Consider the following 19,871-nt stretch of genomic DNA (forward strand, 5'->3'; position numbering starts at 1 on the left):
CTCTTACTTTTAATAAAGCTTCTGGGAAAATAAGGTTTGTTTCAGTTGATGAGTAAATAGTAGAAGTAATAATAACAATCACTATGCTTTTAATCATTTATTTCATAACAATATACCTATATAATAGGTATTAAGATTCCCATTTTTAAAACTGAGACTCAATAGTGTTAAATGGCAGAGCTAGGGTTTGAATTATGGTCTCTTTTATCACCAAAGCCTTTGTTCCACTGTGAATGGTTAAGAATGCTGCTGCTGCTAAGTCGCTTCAGTCGTGTCCGACTCTGTGCAACCCCATAGGTGGCAGCCTACCAGGCTCCCCCATCCCTGGGATTCTCCAGGCAAGAACACTGGAGTGGGTTGCCGTTTCCTTTTCCAATGCATGAAAGTGAAAAGTCAAAGTGAAGTCTCTCAGTCATGTCCGACTCTTAGCAACCCCTTGGACTGCAGCCTACCAGGCTCCTCCGTCCATGGGATTTTCCAGGCAAGAGTACTGGAGTGGGGTGCCATTGCCTTCTCCAGAATGGTTAAGAATAGAATCCCAAAACTGTTTGTCTCCTCATCTTTCAGTTGGGGATGTGAAGGAGGTAAAGTGTTTAATGGGGCTTCCCAAGTGGCGCAATGGTAAAGAATCCGCCTTCAATGCGGGAGACACAAGAGACATGAGTTCAATCCTTAGGTCATGAAGATCCCTTGGAGAGAGTAGGAAATGGCAACTGGCTCCAGTATTCTTGCCTGGAAAATTCCATAGGAGCCTGGCAAGCTACAGTCAGTGGGGTCACAAAGAATCATACACAACGTAGTGACTCAACAACAGCAACAAAAAAGTGTTTAATAGAGTATTAGGCCATTAGCTGCCATTATTATTTTTGTTGTTAATTTATTGTTATTAGTATTATTTCTGTTACAGCTTACTGTAGTACTCAGCCAGAAATATCAGCAGGACCATTTGTTTTTCAGTCGATCACAGATTATTAAATGGGTGATAGCTTGCAGTTTTGAAGTCTATAATTTGATGCTTTTAGCAAGAAGCTTGATACTTTGCCTTTGAGAAAACTCATAAGAGCCAAGTCAAACCAATGTAAGTAGGATGAATAGTCACTCAGCTATTCATTTTAGGTCCCAACCCCTTTGCAACCAGGCCGTGTATTAGGACCGCATCTCAAAATATCACAGTGGTAGGTATCCTTACCTATTAAGGGAACACCCCCCTCTACCATGATTGCATGGTTGACTTGGAATGAGGCTGTACTTTGTTGGGAAAGCACGGTAGGTATATTCCCTCTTAGAGTGAACCTAGTTTAAAAAAAACAAAACCCTAATAAAATGTACCATTGAGAGTAACTGGTTCATTTGTCAACTGAGAGTTAATTAAAAAAAGACATGTACATGGAACCAACAGATTGCAAAGCTGGAAAAGATTTTAAAAATAATCTAATCCAATCCCTTTATTTTGCTGATAAGGAAAGTGAGTCCCAGGGAGGGCTAGAGCCTTACTCAGGGTTATACAGCTGGCAATAATTTTGTTTGTGTCAGAAATTAATATGAACAGTCTTTCCATACATCAACGAATCTTCCTGCCTTTGTGAGCACAATATCATAACTATAATTGAATTTGTCTTTGATGATGGAGAAAGCAAGCTTTTAGGGTTTTACAGGGCCTTAAAGTCATCAGAGCAAGATAAATTGTCTTGAACTAATGCTGGAGATGTATAAACTGTGAGCTTGTCAAGGAATAGGCCTGGTCTTATTCATGAGTGAAAGCAAGTTTCAAATCCCAGCTAATCCATCTACTAGCTTGGGAAAGTCACTTAACCGCTCTGAGCCTCTGTTTCCTCATTATAAATTTAGATAATAAGTCCTTCATTATAGAATGTTTGTGAGCATCAAATGAGGCAAGATATAGATGTACAGTGCCTCACCAGAACAGGCACTTAATTAGTGTATGCTTTCAAATAACCTTCAGTGAACATCCTCCTAAAAGCTAAGGATACATCAGTGAATAAGAAAGCCACAGACCTGATTTCATAGAGCTGAGGTTCACAAGGAAGGAGTAGATGTGAAAGCCAAGGAAGAAATAGACAGTAAGCAAGGATGCAGATAAATTGACAATATAATTTCACATACAAGTAGGTAGATTGATTCCAAGTATTTAAAATTATAAATGAGGTGTGAGTCTTTATGTCATGATTAGTGATGAAGACTTACTTTCCTTTCTCTCATCCTTTCTTGCTTCTCAGTTGTTGTTGTCACAGAGGTTACACAGAATACCAGGTGCAGGTCAAAAGATGAGTGTGTCAAAACGAAAAACAAACAGAAGAACAACGAGCCATTTCTTAACACTTGCTGGAGGAAAATCACATTGCTGTACTTTGTTTTTCTACGGAAGGGTCATGTGCCTCAGCCCACACATTAGCATGTGAACTTGTTGTTCCAGTAAAATGAGTCAGAGTTCCTCAAGAAGGCAGATTCATGTATTTCGGAGCTATGTGTCAGCATCTTTGAAAAAAGGTACAGTGTTCTGTATTGGTGTGTCTCACAAACGCACACACATTGATCACACGGCTAATCAGCAGCAGAAGTGAGATTTGAACTCAAGCCCAGGGGACTCAGGGTTTCCCTGGTGGCTGCCTTGAAGAGGGAAATGGCAACCCACTCCAGTATTCTTGCCTGGGAAATCCCATGGACAGAGGAGCCTGGCAGGCTACAATCCACGGAGTCACAAGAGTTGAACACAACTTATTAAACCACCACCACCAGGGGACTCAAGCGCAAGGTTTCTGCATTGCAAGGAGGACAGGAGGGTCATGGCTGAGTGTAGGGCTAACCAAAAGCCTGGAGTCAGAGGTGGGTCTGAATTCTAGCTTTATTGCATATTCACTTTCTTACCTTAGGCAAATTCCTCATACTCTCCGTTCACTTCTTGGTCCATAAAGTGAAGATAGATGATGATATCTGTGTCATAGTCATTTTGAGAATTTAAAGAGTCATGTACATAAAGTGATTAGTATAATGCACAGCACAAAGTAACATCTGCAATATCTTGGCTGAACTGGTAACCTAGCAACAACCATGAGAGTTGACTGCTGGGCCAATGGATACCTTGCTTTTTGGCTCATAAACTCCCATCAGTTTAAAAAAAATTGAACTTACATCCTAAATACATGGAAACTTATTTATGAAAAAGCATATACATATTCTACTGTGCTTGTAGATTATTTACACATAAAACAACTGAAATAGAGCTGAAATAAGATACTATTTCATAATAATAGCATCATACTAACATTATTCAATAACTGAAGTTACACTGTCTATGGCCAGATGAGTTTTTAATGATTTTTAAATGATTATTGACAATTTCTAAATGATTGTGTATGTGCCTCTATATATATCAAACAGTATTCTTTTTCTTTTTTAATTAAAGTATAGTTGATTTATGATATTATGTTAATTTCAAGTATACAGCATAGTGATTCAGTATTTTTACCGATTATACTCCATGAAGTTATTACAAGATAAAGACTATGATTCCCTGTGCTGTACAATAGTACAGTATATGCTTACTGCTTATCTATTTTATGCATGATTTATTTCTCTCAACCTCCTACCCCCATCTTACCCATCCTTCCATCCTTGTCCTAATTGGTAAACACTGGTTTGTCCTCTACTGTTTTACATATGAATTTATTTGTTTTTTTTTTTTTAATTCCACATATAAATGACGTCATACAGTATTTATCTTTGTCTATCTGACTTATTAGCTTTCCAGGTGACTCAGTGGTAAAGAATCCACCTGCCAAGCAGGAGACGTGGGAGACACAGGTTCAATCCCTGGGTCAAGAAGACCCCTGGAGGAGGAAATGGCAACCCCCTCCAGTATTCTTGCCTGGGAAATCCCATGGATGGAGGAGCTTGGCTGGCTATACAGTCCATGGGGTCACAAAGAGTCAGGCGTGACTTAGCAACTGCACACGCACGCTTGCACCTAAACCTACCAACCTGGAACATGTAAGTGATGACGTGTGGCAAACCCCTGGAGGCCGGGGCCACAGCACGGAGAGCCCTGCTGTCCTCTGTGGCGGGGCAGCACTCTTGTCCTCCCTTTAGGAGGCCTTGCTCATCTTACTCATTCATGACTGGTGTGTGCCCCAGCTTTTAGAACTGGTGACAATCTGCATGTTAAAGCTGAATTGATTTCCTCAGACTTAAAGTCGTATAAGTAGCACTCCCAATATTTTCTTCTGAAATCTTAGGAGATCGTCTCCAGCACTCCCTGGAGCACATGTATGCTATTTTAGAAACACCACTAGGTGATCTTCCATTACCTCTGGCGTGAATGTCACCACCCTTTCATTCAGTAGCTCAGCCAACATGAGCCAAGCAACTATGCCCTTATGTGCTAGGACCATGTTCAGCATGAGACTTAGAGTGACATGGTTCCTGCCTTTTGGGAGTCACAGTTTAGCTCCCACCAGGCCAGGTTGTGGTTATTCTTCCCTGTAGACCATGGCTCAACACTGCCAAACTTGCATTGCACTTCGGTGCCTAAGTCTAGACTACCTGCCAGCCTTCCCAAAGTCTTAAGGTCATTGTCCCCCTTCTCCTGGGTGGGATGGGAAGTATCAAATCCCCTGCTCCCCAAATTGCCGACATTTCTGTCTGCCACTCTCGGAATCCCCTTCTTGTCCGTGGGTGCTGATGAGCGCCTTCCTTTCTTGAACCTAACTTCCCTGGGTACCTCACCCAGTGTAGCCTACAGCCCTTCGGTGGCTCCCAAGCCAGTCTGGAACACGTGAGAACTGGGAGTTCTCTGGGCCTACACAGGCCTGGTGGCTGCCAGCGCTGCTCCCAGGAAAGTGGTGAGCTGTGTGTGCGGACTGGTATCTCGGCCTTGACACGGCAGGGAAGGGTCATTCCCCATGAATGCGGCCTTTCATGCCCCTGGTACAGGGCTCCTATTTTTTCTTACAGAAGTGACGATCAAATGTGAACTTTCATGGTTTATTTATAGCTCGGCCTTATAGAGAGAAAGAAAAGAAATGATTAAAAGGCGATTTTACCAAATATTTTGTTTTCAAAAGCTCTCATTGTGTGGGCAAAAAGGAAAGAGGAAAGTCCCTGTCTTCGCTGTTTCTGTCTAGACTCCCCAACAAAGAGGGTAGCGTGCTACAAATCCAGATTGTCCGGCTCTTGCCTGCTGACAAAAAGAATGAATTTTGAGGCCAACTTCAAATAAACCCTTTTGAACAGAAATATATTGTGGGGGGTGACTATATTTAGCACGTGTCAGCATTTCCATAATAATTTCATATTGTTATGCTGTGGTAATTTCCAGATTTACTGCAGCCAGTGGGTTCATGAGGTTTCAGTTTTATGTTAATGATTTGGAAAAATGGGAAAACTCAGCAGTGCCGTTTCTGATGACAGCACCAATCCTCTGGGTATTCTCCATGTTGTGTCGAATACCCTTAATGAGCCCTACCTCCCAGAAGAGAGGAGAATGACCACGAGTCATTTTGATTGCCTCTAGAAGCATCACTTTTTTTTTAGAGTGCAGTTTTGTTTTATTCTCCTTCAAATGATCAAATCCCTTTATGCCACTGTATCAAGTGAAGACAGAAAAAACAAGTGAACACTAAAAAACTAACCACCCATGCTCCTGAACCTGATTCTTTAATATATTTTCATCTATTGTTTATTATGCACATATACACAATTTTTGAGGCTGAATTGAAAAACAACTGTATTTTTTACTCCCACTGTCCCTTTATATCTGTTCACTTTAGCTAGTTTCTCTTAGGCCTAGTTAAAAATTTTGGTAGTCCCATTACTTTCTTAAGTAAGCAGAAAGTCACTTAGATAATATGGGTTTTATGGTCCCTGTAAGTCATGAGACATAACCAAAATTCCAACATTAGAATACCAAGAAATGTATCCTGGTCATCACGTCAATGTTCATCTAAAGATAAGATAGCTCCTCATTCCTCCAGCCAGAACTGCTGGAGATATGAAGAGATGGCTGTGATTAGATTCTTCTTTTTTTCCTCATTCACTTTCTCTCCAAGAATATGTTAGCTTTCTTCTTGTTCTTCAGAGGTGGTTGGAAGCTGGAAAGGAAGAGAGTTAAGGGGTGTAGGAAAGTTCTTATCTTGAATGGCACTGTCATAAATGGACTTGGTGCTAAGTCAAAAATGTATTTACAGCTAGGCTCCATTGCAGATTTTTTAGGGAGACTCTCCACTTCTGTAGATATCTCATTGTATCTTGTCCTTGTCCTTCTCTGTTCTAGTAGCTCTTTTAATTCCTTAAAAATCCAGTAGGTTGCCTCAAGCTACTTTTTTCTCTCTCTTTTAATTGGAATATAATGCTTTACAATGTTGTGTTCATTTCTGCTGTACAGTGAACTGAATCAGCTATTTGTACACATATACCCTCTCTCTCTTGGACCTGCCTGCCATCCCACCCCCATCCCAACCATGGAGATCATCACAGAGCACTGAGCTGAGCTTTCTGTGCTTTATAGCAGGTTCCCAGTGCAGGTTCCCTCTCCTCATTAGATAGCCATACTGGCCAGGATCTAAGACAACCCACAAAGCCCTCTCACCTGTGGCCACCTCAGGTCTGTGGAAAACAGTCATGCCTTGTGAAGTCTGACAGACACTGGCAGTACTGGCTGATCCCAGAGCAACCCTCCTTCACTTCTACACCAAAGCTGCCAGCCAGTGTGTCTCCTCCAGACAGGAGGTATACTCAGCACACCCTGTCCCACAACCTCAGGGACATATGTCCAGATACCAGTTGATATCAGTGAAACCATGCTCCCACCCCCTCCCCTGGAAGGAGACCTGATGCTCAGTCCACACACAGCTCCCTCCTAAAATTCCACCTCTTTTTCTGACCTTCCACATGGATGAAAGGTTTCAGAGTTGATTTATGGGTCCTCAGCTACCCTTTCAGGGTGGTCTGTTTCCAGCTCACTTTGGTATCTTATATCTGTCAACTTTAGCTCTCAGACAGAACTTCCATTTTAACATTCCTTCACGTGTATGGTCCTTAAGTTCATTCATCCCATAGACATTTGCTGGGCACGTATGATACACCAGATGCTGAGTTTGGCAGTGGAAATAGTTAAAAGAGTTGCTGCTTAAGGAGCAGGAGTCTAGTTGGGGCAGCTATGTGTAAACAAAAAATTGTGGTACTGTGTCATAAATGCTGTGATAGATGGAAGCACAAGTTTCTAGGGTAGCAGATAACCCATTCTAGGTGGGAGGCAGGCAGTGAGGATGAGTCAGGAAAGACCTTCTGTGGAATCAGTACCTGAGCTCAGCTTAATGTCTTAAATCTGTACTTTTGTGAGAAACAAAATAACCTCTTGTTAAACCTTTGAAATCTCTATTGCTTTTATTCCTCAAAAATTTATTTTAAAAATAAGCAAAAGTAACATGAAGACAGGAAGAAAGAATTTCTTGCTATCTGCCATGTGTCTACACATCCATTATGGTGGGAAGGCAAGTGACATTTATGATGCTTCTTGTATAATACAAGTTTCCTGGATCCCACCCATGAAGGCGGTCTTGGAATGTCGGCTGAAGTCTAAAGCCTAAGCCCAATGCCGTGGATTCCCCCAGGGTATTTTTAAGAGTCAGAGCAGGCAGGTCTGCCCTAAAACAAGCAGAGCAGAACAGAGCACCGCTGTGAAGGAAGAAGCAAGCCCGAAACAGGAGACCTAGTGGCAAAGTTGGTGAGGAGGATGACTGTGACCATCTCAGCAACACATGGGACCTGCTTTAAAGGAAATCAGAATTTAGTTTATGGAGAACTTTCTGACATACATTGGGGTGAGCAGAGCTCTTTAAATATTCTTGCTAAGTGGAACAGCAGTGACCACACTAAGATATGGTTGCTCTTTTACAAAATGTCTCCAGACTGCCCTTTGTTGGTTCTTATCCTTTCACCTTGATTCCCTTTTCAATAATTTTTCATAATTTTTCAAACCTCCTCCTTAGTAAGCCTGCTGTTTTTTTTTCCTTCTGTCAGTGGGCTTCTTACTCAGCATCGCTGACCTCCCAAACAGCACTTTTAAAACCACTGGACACTAGGAAGCCAGATAACTAGTCGGAATGTCCATGGCATCCTTGGGAAAGAGCAGGTAGAACATATTTGCCAGATTGGAAATATGTGTAAGTGATTAGCAGATGAAAAGGTGTCAAGTTTCTTAATCCTTGAATAACTATTGAAAAGAAGTTTATCTGCCTCGAGCATGTATTTATCACATTCTATTTTGATTGCAGTAAATGTCTTTTCCATTCCATGGTGAGCTCCTTGATGAAAGGACCACTTATTCTTCATCTCTGTTTTCCATATATGTTGAATGCTGTGCTTGGCACATGGAAGGGGCTCAATATGTTTTATGAATATTCTAGGTACTGAGATTAAGCAGCAAATAGACATATCTCCCAGCCTATGTAGCTTACATTCTGGTTAGAACGAAGGATGAAGAGGCAGAGAAGGAATATAAACTAGAAAGTACATGACTTGCCACACCAGAATTAGTGATAAATAATAAATATAATGTTTATAGAATTGTATGAATACATATGCATGTGTATGTAAATAAATAACTCACTAGTAAAGTGGTAAGATGTTCAAGGAAACACTTGGGCATGTTTTGAAGACACCCAGGCCTTTCACATTGTGTGTGGTAGCCAGAGTCTTAGGTTTCTTTCCTCCTCTGCTAATATGTGAGTTTCTCTAGGCCATACAGCATGTCTTACACAAATCTGTATTCCTAGCACAGTGTCTGGTACCTCGTAATTAATGCATGTATAGAGTAAGAAGTTGTACATATGTGACCCCGAATGACTACATCCCTAACAATTAGAGTTCAATAGCTGTTCCCAAGACAGGACCTCTTCTGAGGAGCTTTGTCATGCTATTGCTTGCAATCTCCCAAAGTCAAGACTTTGGACTCCACAAAGTATGGGTTCACTCAACTTCCCTAACTTTCCCACGGACTTAACAACATTAGGAGACCACCCAAGGAAACCTGACCTCTCCGTTCATGCAATGGAGCCAATGCAATCTGTGGTTGATCTTGCTGCTGTTCATTCCAACCATGTCCACCCAAGACACTACAACTTGCTGACTGCCCACCTGCCCCACTGTAAAGACAAGAATGTCCTGAGGTCAAGTCTGTTAGGCTCAGCCCAGAGGTCTCACATCTGTACTCACAGTTGCAGAGACTGCTGGGAAAAGAACTGAAAGTGAAATGAAGAGGTCTTAAATATTCTGACCTAAAGTTTGGGTGCAGAGTGGCTTCTGTTCAGTTACTGTTGTGAGTTAAGTGGACAACAGGCTCAGTGGCAGATTATGTTGCCTTCTCAGGCCAACATGTCCAGTAGTTCCCTCCCATAGCCCCCTGCGAGCCATCACAAAAGTGCTTTGCCTTCCAGGTTGTTTATGCACTGGAGATCTCAATAGGCAATCATTTATTATGCCCAAGCTTATGGTAGTAGATGTAACTTTTAATATTCATTGGGTTTTAATCTTAACACCAGAGAAATTATGTTGAAAAAAAAGGAACTCACTGAATCTCTTCAGGGGAAATAAATTCTCATTAGCATGTTTTTGCCTGTGATAGGCCTCACTTAGGTTTTAACTTTCCAACTTAGCTGTGTTCTGTTTTCTATTTGACAGGAGGCAATGGCAAAAATGAGCAAAGTTGGAAAAGTTGTGTTTCCTAGACATGAGGATAAAAGGTAAGTTTATATGTTTTCTGTCCACAATGCTGAGGAATGAAAACAGCAGACACATGCAACTCTAGAGCTGGAATAAACCACAGGGGTCAGCAAGCCAGCCTTTTCATTTACTAGTTGATAAAACTGCGTCTCAGAAAGGTAAAGTCCTTCTCAATTCCCTAAGATCACAGAGCTAGGAAAGGCCAGACCTGGGGGTCAAATATTAACTTTTGAACTTTCAAATCAATGTTGTTTTCCTTAGATCATTAACAGCAAATCTGGTCTCATCTGTCCTAAAATGGAAATCTCATGTCTTCCCACACAGTAGCATCTATCTGTTCCTCCACCCTTTGCCTTTGCATTACGTGACTTTGAGGGTTACAACATGACTTTTTTGTTTTTAGTTGACGTATATTTGATTTACAATATCCTGTTAGTTTCAGGTGTGCAGCACAGCAGTTCAGTTATATATATGCCTGCCTCTGTGTGTGCCTGTGTGTGTGTGTCTTCTTTAGATTCTGTTCCTTTACAGTTATTACAATATTGAGTATAGTTCCCCGTGCCATGCATTAGACCACCATCACTTTGATTAATGCTTTAACCCCAATTCACAAAACACTTATTTACTGAGTCCCTCCTATCTTTAAGCCATTATGCTCTTTGACATCTAGGCAGGGCTTAGAAGAGAGTAAGACACAATCTTATTTATATAATAGATCACTTCAGGACAAACAGGTATGTTAGATAATAAAAGTATTACCAGGTGATAAAGTAACCCAAAGCAGAAGAAAATTGGACCCTGTAGGGGTAAGGGAAACCTTTTGAGAAGAGGTTAAGTTTACCTGCCTTAAATGCTTAAAAGAAATTGTCAAACCAAAACCGAAAAGAACTTTGTCAGTAGAGGGAATAATAAAGGCAAAGTTACAAAGGTGGGTACAGCATCGTATATTCAGGAAACTCTAAACAACTCATAATCCTGAAATGCAAAGTATGAGATGGGAGATGACAGGAAATGGAACAGGGTGTAGGGGAACTCTCAGAGGGAGCTGTGAGAGAGCTTAGGGCCTCAGGTTTCATCCTACCAGCAGAATGGAGATAGTGAATTTTAAGGAGTGGTGGGACCTGTCCAGATGCAGGTATTAGAAAGATCCTCTAAGGATGCACGGGAGGGCCTGAGGGTAGAAGCAGAGAGACCAGATGGAAAGCTTTTCAACAGTCCATTCGAGAGATGAAAAGGAGCTATACTGACTCACTGGTTGTCAGTTTAGAGATGAAGGAACAGTTGTGCCAGTGGCTTTTATCGTTTTAGGAAAGTATTTGCGGTTAAGACAAAAGCAAATTCTACCTTATGTAATGGACAGGAAAAGGTGCTGATCCCACCAAAGCATGATCAACGTTTAACAGAGTGGAATGGTCCATGGAAAAAGCCATCCACCTTTTATTCTCTTACAAGGTCTCCAAGTGGGAACTGTTAATCCCTGAATATAAGCCCCTCTCTAAATACCGGGGGTGCCTGCAGGAGCTCAGTGCCCGAACATGGAGAGATCTGAGTTCCAGGTGCCGGTGGGAGCCCTGGGCTAGCAACATCCCTCCTTTGTTGAAATTAGGAACAGATTCTTCTTTCCATCTCCTCACTGACCCTCCGAAGACTTTTGAGGAAAGTCTGGTTTTCCGTTCTGAGTGGATCCCACGTGTTCTTTTGAGAAGAATCCTTGGTTCCTTGCCGTCTGCCGGGAGCGGGCCTCTGTGAGGGAGCCACACACGGTGCTCTGGCGCCATCTGCAGGTGGCCCGAAGATTTGCCAGTAGAAGCCGGTTCCCTTCTGGGCCCTTCTCCACGTCTCCTTGACTCAAATCATGTTCTTGTCTGAACAGAACACTCAGGTCTGTGCCACACAGACCCAAGATGGAAGGATCGAGGATTATCTGATCAAGGATTAATATCTATATACAGATAACTCTTAAAACTCAACAACAAGAAAACCAACAACCCAAATCAAAAATGGGCAAAGGACTTGAATAGACATTTCTCCAAAAATAATATACAGCCAGTAAGCACAAGAAAAGATCAACATCACTCATCTTTAGGGAAATGCAAGTCAAAGCCACAATGAGATACCAATTTACAGTCATTAGGATGGCTACTGTCAAAAAAGCAAAAAAATAGCTAGTATGTGCTTCCCTGGTGGCTCAGATGGTAAAGAATCCACCTGCAGTGCAGGAGACCTGGGTTCAATCCCTGGGTCGGGAAGATCCCCTGGAGAAGGGAATGGCTACCCACTCCAGTGTTCTTGCCTGGAGAAGTCTGTAGACAGAGGTGCCTGCCGGGCCACAGTCCATAGGGTCACAAAGACTGAGCAACTAACACTTTCACTTTTCATTTTATTTACAAGGGTGCAGAAAAACTGGATCCCTTGCCCACTGCTAGTGGGAATGTAAAATGGTGCATCCTCTGTGGAAAATAATACAATGGTTCCTCAAAATTTAAAGATAGAATTATCATATAACCCAGAAATTCCACTTCTGAGTATTTAGGCACCCATGTTCATAGCAGCATTATTCACAGTAGCTGAATGAAGGCAACCTAGGTGTCCGTTGACAGTTGAATACATGAAGAAAAAGTGGTATGTACATATGATAGAATATTACTCAGCCTTAAAAAAAATAGGATTCTGAAATATGCTGCAACATGGATGGGCCTTGAGGACATTATGTTAGTGAAAAGAGTCAGTCACAAAATGACAAGTATCGTATGATTCCATTTACATGCAACTCCCTGGAGAAGGAAATGGCAAGCCACTCCAGTATTCTTTCCTGGAGAATCCCATGGATAGAGAAGCCTGACGGGCTAAGTCCATAGGGTTGCACAGAGCCAAACACGACTGAAGCGACTTAGCGTAGCATGCCACTTACATGAGGGACCTAGAATAGCTGAATTCAGAGAGACAGAAAATAGAATGGTCGTGGCTGGAGACTAGGGAGGGGGAGGGAAAGGGAAGGTGCTGTTTCATGGGTAGAGGTTTAGTTTTGCAAGACGGAAACAGTTCCGTGATGGATGGTGGCGATGACTGCACAGCAATATGAATGTGCTTAATACTACTAAATTGTGCAGTTTAAAATGTCTAGACGGTGGTATGTATGAAGTGAAGTGAAGTTGCTCAGTCGTGTCCGACTCTTTGCAACCCCATAGACTGTAGCCTACCAGGCTCCTCAGTCTATGGAATTTTCTAGGCAGGAGTACTGGAGTGGGTTGCCATTTCCTTCTCCACGGGATCTTGCCAACACGGATCGAGCCCAGGTCTCCCACATTGCAGACAGACACTTTACCATTTGAGTCACCAGGGAACCCGTGGTATGTATATTTTACCACAATAAAAAAAAGATTGAAAAATAAAAAGCACAGGGAAAGAAGTGCCTTGGGACCTCAGCTTGCCATGTATAAAAAAGGGAAAATACAGTCTATCCATCTCTCTTTTTTTTGTTAAAGTGTAGTTAATTTATAACGTGTTGTGCTATGTGTCAGGCATATAGCAAAGTGATTCAGTTATGCAGACATGTATATATGTGTGCATATGTGTGTGTGTGTATATATATATTCTTTTTTAGATTCTTTTCCATTATAGTTCATTACAAGATATTAAGTATAGTTCCTTGTGCTATACAGTAGGTTCTTGTTGCTTATTTATTTTATATATAGTAGTGTATATATTTTAATTCCAAGCTCCTAATTTATCCCTCCTTCCCTTTCTCTTCTGGTAACCATAAGTTTGTTTTCTATGTCAGTGAGTATATTTCTGTTTTGTAAGTAGTTAATTTGTGTAGTTTTTTTTTTTTTATTCCATGTATAATTGATAGCATATGGTATTTTTCTCTTTCTGACTTTACTTAGTATGATAATCTCTAGGTCCATCCATGTGGTTGCAGATTTCATTAATTCTTTCATTCTTTTTTATGCCTGAATAACAGTCTCTTGACATTTCAGAATACTAGAAGAATATGAGAACATTAGCTCACGTGTACAAGAGTTTGACAGCCTGCAGAGTACTTCATGTTCATTTTCATGTTTAAAGTTCAGTCACTCTATGACATTAGGTTCTGTTATCATCCCTCTAACAGCGGGGAAACTGAGACTCAGACCATTTAAAGAAGTTCCCCCAAATCACCTAGGCTTCTCTGCCTGAAAAGCCGATGCTTTTCCCACTGTACAAAGTTGCTGCAAAGGTTTCAGGATTAAAACTGGAAATCTTCAAGTGTATGGAAGGAATACTGACCCAAGCTCCCTTCTAGAAGTGTCCCCAAAGTCAGAAAATCCATCTCATATAGTGAAAAAAAATTCTTGACGTTAGACTGTCAGAGAGCAACATTAGAAGAAGCAAATTGCTGTTACCCAAATCATTCTGTGGTTAATAAATTCGGAGGCTCATAGAGCAAGTTTTAGTAGAACCTACACATATAGTAAGATTGATGATAATCCTGGAACATTAATTTTTAAGGAGTAGCCGTAGCCAGCATTGATATCACTTGCTATGATCCCAGTGCTGTTCTAAGAGCTTCTCAAATATTACCTCATTTAGTTCACATAACAGCTCTCTAGAGGTAGAGAGCTGTCTGAGGCTGAGAGCTGTCCCATTTAGAAATAGGACATTTAGGAACGAATAGATTAAGTAAAATATCCATGGTCACACAACTAGCAATGAGGCCAAGCTGAGATTCAAACCCAGGCCTCAAAGTCCACTTCTTAACCCTGTGTTTGGCCCCATCACAGCTCTTAAGTTACCAGAATTCTTAAAGTAGAAATGCTAGGGGTAGGGGCTGGGATGGGATTGGGGGGTTGTGTTCCTATTGATCCATTTAGCCCTGGGTGTTACAGGTAGAAGTCCCTGTGTGTAATCCAGGGTTACTCTTACACTCTCTCACTCCCAATTCCCAAGCTTGCCCCAAAGTTCCTTCATGAAGACTTCTTTTCAAAGAACCTCAGAATCTACCAAGACATGTTAGACAGGTTTCATTAACCCCTTACCTTTTCTCCCAGCCAAAAGGAATAAGGGCCAAGCTGCCATCTGCAAGTATAACTGGTCTTAGCTACTGTTGTCCTTTTGAAGATTGTGATGCCAAGGTAGCTTCAGCTGCTCTGCTGTCTGACTCATGGGCAACAATAGTTCTAACACGTCTCGTCTGAAGACTCAGCCCAAGAGTACAGGAAAGCAGGGTCCTCTGTGGGATGCCTGGAAGGCAGGGTGCAGCTCCAGGAGAGGCGTTAGTCATGTTTTCATGGGGTTTTACTCCCAGATAAAGCAGTCTGCAAAGGAAATACTGGTGCAGAATCTGCAAAGGGTGATTAAAATGCTCAGTCTCATCTCTGGGCAGGCTATGACTTTAAACCAGTCACTAAACTGGAGTAGGGGTGGAGTAGTCATATATGAAACACTTATTGAAGCTGAGAATGCGAAAAGTCCTGTGTCAGCCCTAGGTTTTTCACTGTGTTATAGTGGAGGCTTTGAAAGCAGGTAGCCCTGAGTTTGAATTCCAGCTCTGCCCATTTTTAGTGATACTCTTTTAGATTTGTCTCCTTGAGCAACTCTCAGATGTAAAACCTTCAGCTCTAAAATGGAGATGTAGATTCACCCATGGAGGTTAAAGATAGTGGGTGTGAAACATGTGACTCAGGCTGCTGTCTGCCTCCAAAAAGTGGGAAGTGTCTGCAAAACCGTAACAGACACATTCCTGTTCTTCTAAACCTTGGGGGAAGCTGCACAACCGTTTTGTTGAGATCATTCAACATGATTATTTTTTCCTACAGGTATTATGACAAGAAATATCAAGTATTCCTGAAGCTGGTTGAGCACCAGAAGGAGTATGCAGCCATCATGAAAGGGGACTGAGCAGAGCTTGCAGGGGCTGATGCCAGGTTTCATACCATTGCATCGGGGACCTCTGTCATTTCACCTTACATTCGAGACCCTTAGATATCATTTCACTCATTTCTGCATTGTCTTTTAATAAAGAAAACTGAGACATGTGTAACCAAAACTAGAGTCTTCCATTTCAAAATACCACCATTATTTGCTTGGTAGTTGCTATGGGCACCATCATGGAGACGGAAGTTTCACCAGGTATCATAGGATCTCCTATGGGACTGGAACTTGGGGATCATTCCATCCAGGAGAAATGGTCCTTGGTAATTGATTTGATGTCAGCCACTAAAGACTTACATCACTTCATGTGGGACATCCAATGTTTGTTCTGCTACTGCTAAGTCGCTTCAGTCGTGTCCGACTCTGTGTGACCCCATAAATGGCAGCTCACCAGGCTCTGCCACCCCTGGGATTCTCCAGGCAAGAACACTGGAGTGGGTTGCCATTTCCTGTTTATTCTAGAGGTGGCTAAAAACTTGTTATTAATTTTTTATTTGGAAATAATTTCAAACTTACAGAAAAGTTGAAAGAATAGGAATAATAGGGGGAACACCCATTACCTTTGAATAATTATCCCATCCATCTGCTTTCTCATTTATATGTTCCCTCTATGTGTGTGTGCATGTGTGTGTGTATACTAATATATATCCATTCACATGTGAATACATATACACACAGATTTTTATGAATCACTTGAGAGCAAATTTCAGTAGCCTTGATTTCTATATAGTGCTTTGATTTAATCTTCCATTCATATTCTGACTTTGTCAATAATTCAATAATGTCTTCCATGGCAATTTTCCCTCCTGCATAGGATCCAATTTAGACTGAGACATTGCAAAGAGTTGGACACAATTTAATGATGAAACCACCACCACCACTCCTTTTAACTGCAGAAGAGTCATATTGCAAACATCATATTAAAGATAGGTACAGGCAGGAATCATCAATGAATCCAGGAGGAAATTTTGATGAGTGGTCTTAAAATGTGTGCTCATAGATTGTTTATCAGTTAAAAGAAGGAAAAAAATGATAACCACGCAGGGAAGACATAGGACATCATCTTGACTGGGTGATCAAAATTAACTTCAGATGCGTAAATAGACATCAGGGGCCTCCAGATGTGACAGCCTGGAAGGGACACAACATCGTTCTGGCTGGGAACTCATAGCCTGCATCTGATCAGAAGGGAGCATGAGACAAAACCCAAATTGAGCAGCATTCTGTTCTTTTAATAGACTATATTCTTTAAAAGTATTTATGTCATGCAAAGTATGTGGGAAAGAAGCATGGTGGCTTAAAGTTTTTGATGTAGACAAGTGTTTGAAAACACAGTTACATTAGTTGATATCATAACACATACATACAAGCACAAATACACACATATGTACATACACACACACACCATTTTGGACCCAAGAGTAACTGCTAGTGTTGATTCTAGAGCTGTCATCCTTCAGAGGAGTTTGGATAGAAAGCATATGGAACCTCAGCAACATAAGTCAGCAGGTAGAAAAGAAAAAACACTACCACTCAGTCAGCAAACCTCTTTTGGATTTCTTATTTCTTATTCTGTGCCAGGTATTGTGCTACACACTGGAGTACAGGGATGAAAAAAACGCATGGTCCCTGCCGTCAGGGCTCTCCCAGTCTAGAGAAAGACAGAAACGAGTAAATTAATCACAGTACATTGTAAGAGTTGCTGCATTGAAAGAAGCCACCTGCTGCCACAGAGCATATCAAACAGCCAGGAAAGTGGGAGATTGACAGATTAGATGGAGCATTATGGTATAACGGCTGTGACCCTTGGCTTGGGATTCTCGGCCTGGTTTCACCTCTAACTTCCTGCATGACTTAAAGGAAGGTCCCCAAGCTTCCCAAGCTTCAGTTTTTGAATGAAGATGTTCATAGTACCTGCTTTACCAGATCATAACAAGGATTAAGTGAAATCATACCTGTAAAGCACTTAGCTCCATTGTCTGGACCACACCTGTATTTCTGCAGGACCTGTCACCTAGGAGATGCTCAGTGGCGGTTTAGTCACTAAATTGTGGCTGACTCTTGTGACCCCATGGACTGTAGCCTGCTAGGCTTCTCTGTCCATGGGATTCTCCAGGCAAGAATACTGGACTGGGTTGGCATTTCCTTCTCCAGGGAATCTCCCCAACCCAGGAATCGTACCCAGGTCTCCTGCATTGCAGGCTAGGCCTGGCTTCACGTCTAACTTCTGAGGAGATGCTCAGAACAATAACAATACAAATTACGCGTAGGATGATCATACCCAGTTGCAGAGGCCAGCATTCTATAGCATCTAAAGGATATCAAGATCTTGGGCATGGACTAGGGTGTAAAAGTGAGTGTGGCCATCTAATCCAGCAGGCTTTGGCAGCAGGAAGAAGACCAGTTCGTTCACCTAGACCCCAGACAGAACCTGAGCTAGGGATGAGAAAGACTGAGGAGAAGTCAGGTATAGCAGGATCTAGGCGAGATGTCAGGACCACAGTCTGAAAGGCCTAGGCTCCTAATGCGGATCAACACTGACTTAGATACCAGGGCAGGCCTGGCCCCACTCGAGCAAAGCAGTGATGAACGCAGGAGCTGTGCCTCCAGGAACTGCAGAGGTAGGAGGGACAATAATCAGCCACTGTTTGCCAAGTCCTTCCTGTAATCCTTACCATAGTGTGGAGAAGTAGGTGGCATTAACTTCACATTGCAGTTAAGAAAGCTAAGGCTCAGAGAAGTGAAACAGCTTGCCCCGAGTCCCACAGGTGGTAGTAGAGACAGGATACGAATCCAGATCTGTGTGGGTGCAAAACTTCGAGTGTTTCCTTGTATTAATAACACCTACAAAGGACTCTGTCCCTACTATCCATCTGCTGTTTGGCTAGAGGGCTTATGATGTGGATGACTAGCAGGTCATTCTCTGAGGCAACTCCTATCCAAACCAAACCTGACCTAGTGTTCCCATTGCTTTATAGAGAAAGGAAAACACACAAAAGAGGCAAGGAACATGGGAATCCTAGAAATGCTCTGGCATCTTAAGAGTAAGGAGCTGAAGTAAGTTAGAAGGGCTGAAAAGCCTTGGGCAAGATACTTAACCTGTAAGCCTCAGTCTCTCTGTCAGTGCTTACCTACCTGTTACTTACCTCCTAATGTTGGTCATAAGGATTCAGTGAAGAAAACATAAAGGCCCTACCTCAGTGGGTAATAGACACTCTGGAAGTATTGTTCCCACAGTGTTCTCTGGTGCCATCTGGCCAGATGGCTAATCCCTAAGAAAATAATTCTGGTTCCTACTATAATGCCAGTGTCTTAGGAAAATGTAGATGTCTATATGGCTTTCTTTAACCTTTGGTGGCTCAATAATAAAAATTTTAATGACTCCAGTACTCACCTTCTTGTACTGGTAAGGGGGGGTTTTATTTAATGCACACCTGTAAAGTGTAAGTATATTTAGCTTTTACGAATAAGAATTACAGTGTGGCCAGAGTGGTTCTGGGGATTTTTGTTTGATCTGGTTGCCTACCGCAAGCTTTTCTTTCAAGTTGAAGCCAGCCTTGTTTCGCAAATCACTGTGCTAAGGAGCACGTTGCAGATTTTTTCTTTTGACCAAAAACACTTGCCATATGTGAAGAATGTAAATATGGCTTTCCAAAGAGCCTGGGAGAACAAAAGCTGGGAGAGGAGGGAAACAGGGAAGAAAAGACAGGGACAGCAGAACGTGTGATGTGGTGCAGAGCAGGGGTAAACAACAGGACCTGACGCTAGCGTCCAAATGCAGCAGCTGAACATGATGCTCTCTCTCAGGGGGATCCCAGCTGGGCAGTTGGTCTTAATATCTGAGTGCAGTCTGTGTTGTTGCTGGTTGCACTAGCGGGCAGAAAGATAAGAGTGTGTTCCAACGGGTGTGGTCAAAATATTGTAGGGCATCCCTGGAAACCCCCAGCTTTGAGGAGGCACTAGATCAGCAGGTGAGGGTAACAAGCTGGAGCATTAAAGTCTTAACATTAACGTGATCCTCTGTTTCTCACAGGCTAGAGGATAATCAGGTTATTCAGCTTGACTTATTTGTTCCCCTGCCACTGACCTGGTTGCTCTTGTGGAAACCAAGACCTGTGTTCTGTGCACCTAAATAGTTCCCAATGCATATGGGTGCTCAATATATATATATATGTAAGTAAATACACAAACATGAGACATTTTTCTGCACAAAGAAGACA

General features: G+C 42.0%; 1 protein-coding gene across 4 annotated transcripts in view; it reads left to right on the forward strand.

Moving 5' to 3' along the window:
- The window catches only part of FGGY (FGGY carbohydrate kinase domain containing), a 502,898-nt gene extending 487,132 nt beyond the window's left edge, over positions 1-15,766 (forward strand). For 3 of the 4 annotated variants that reach the window (XM_013962793.2, XM_013962794.2, XM_005678344.2), the window contains exons 15-16: positions 9,697-9,758; positions 15,537-15,766. In XM_013962793.2, the coding sequence (XP_013818247.2) occupies positions 9,697-9,758; positions 15,537-15,618 (144 nt within the window). In that variant the 3' untranslated portion in view covers positions 15,619-15,766. The remainder of the gene's footprint in view (positions 1-9,696; positions 9,759-15,536) is intronic. The other variant, XM_018044764.1, reaches the window with a different exon arrangement.

The sequence above is a fragment of the Capra hircus genome, chromosome 3 (genome assembly GCF_001704415.2).
Source record: "Capra hircus breed San Clemente chromosome 3, ASM170441v1, whole genome shotgun sequence".
Lineage (NCBI taxonomy): Eukaryota > Metazoa > Chordata > Mammalia > Artiodactyla > Bovidae > Capra > Capra hircus.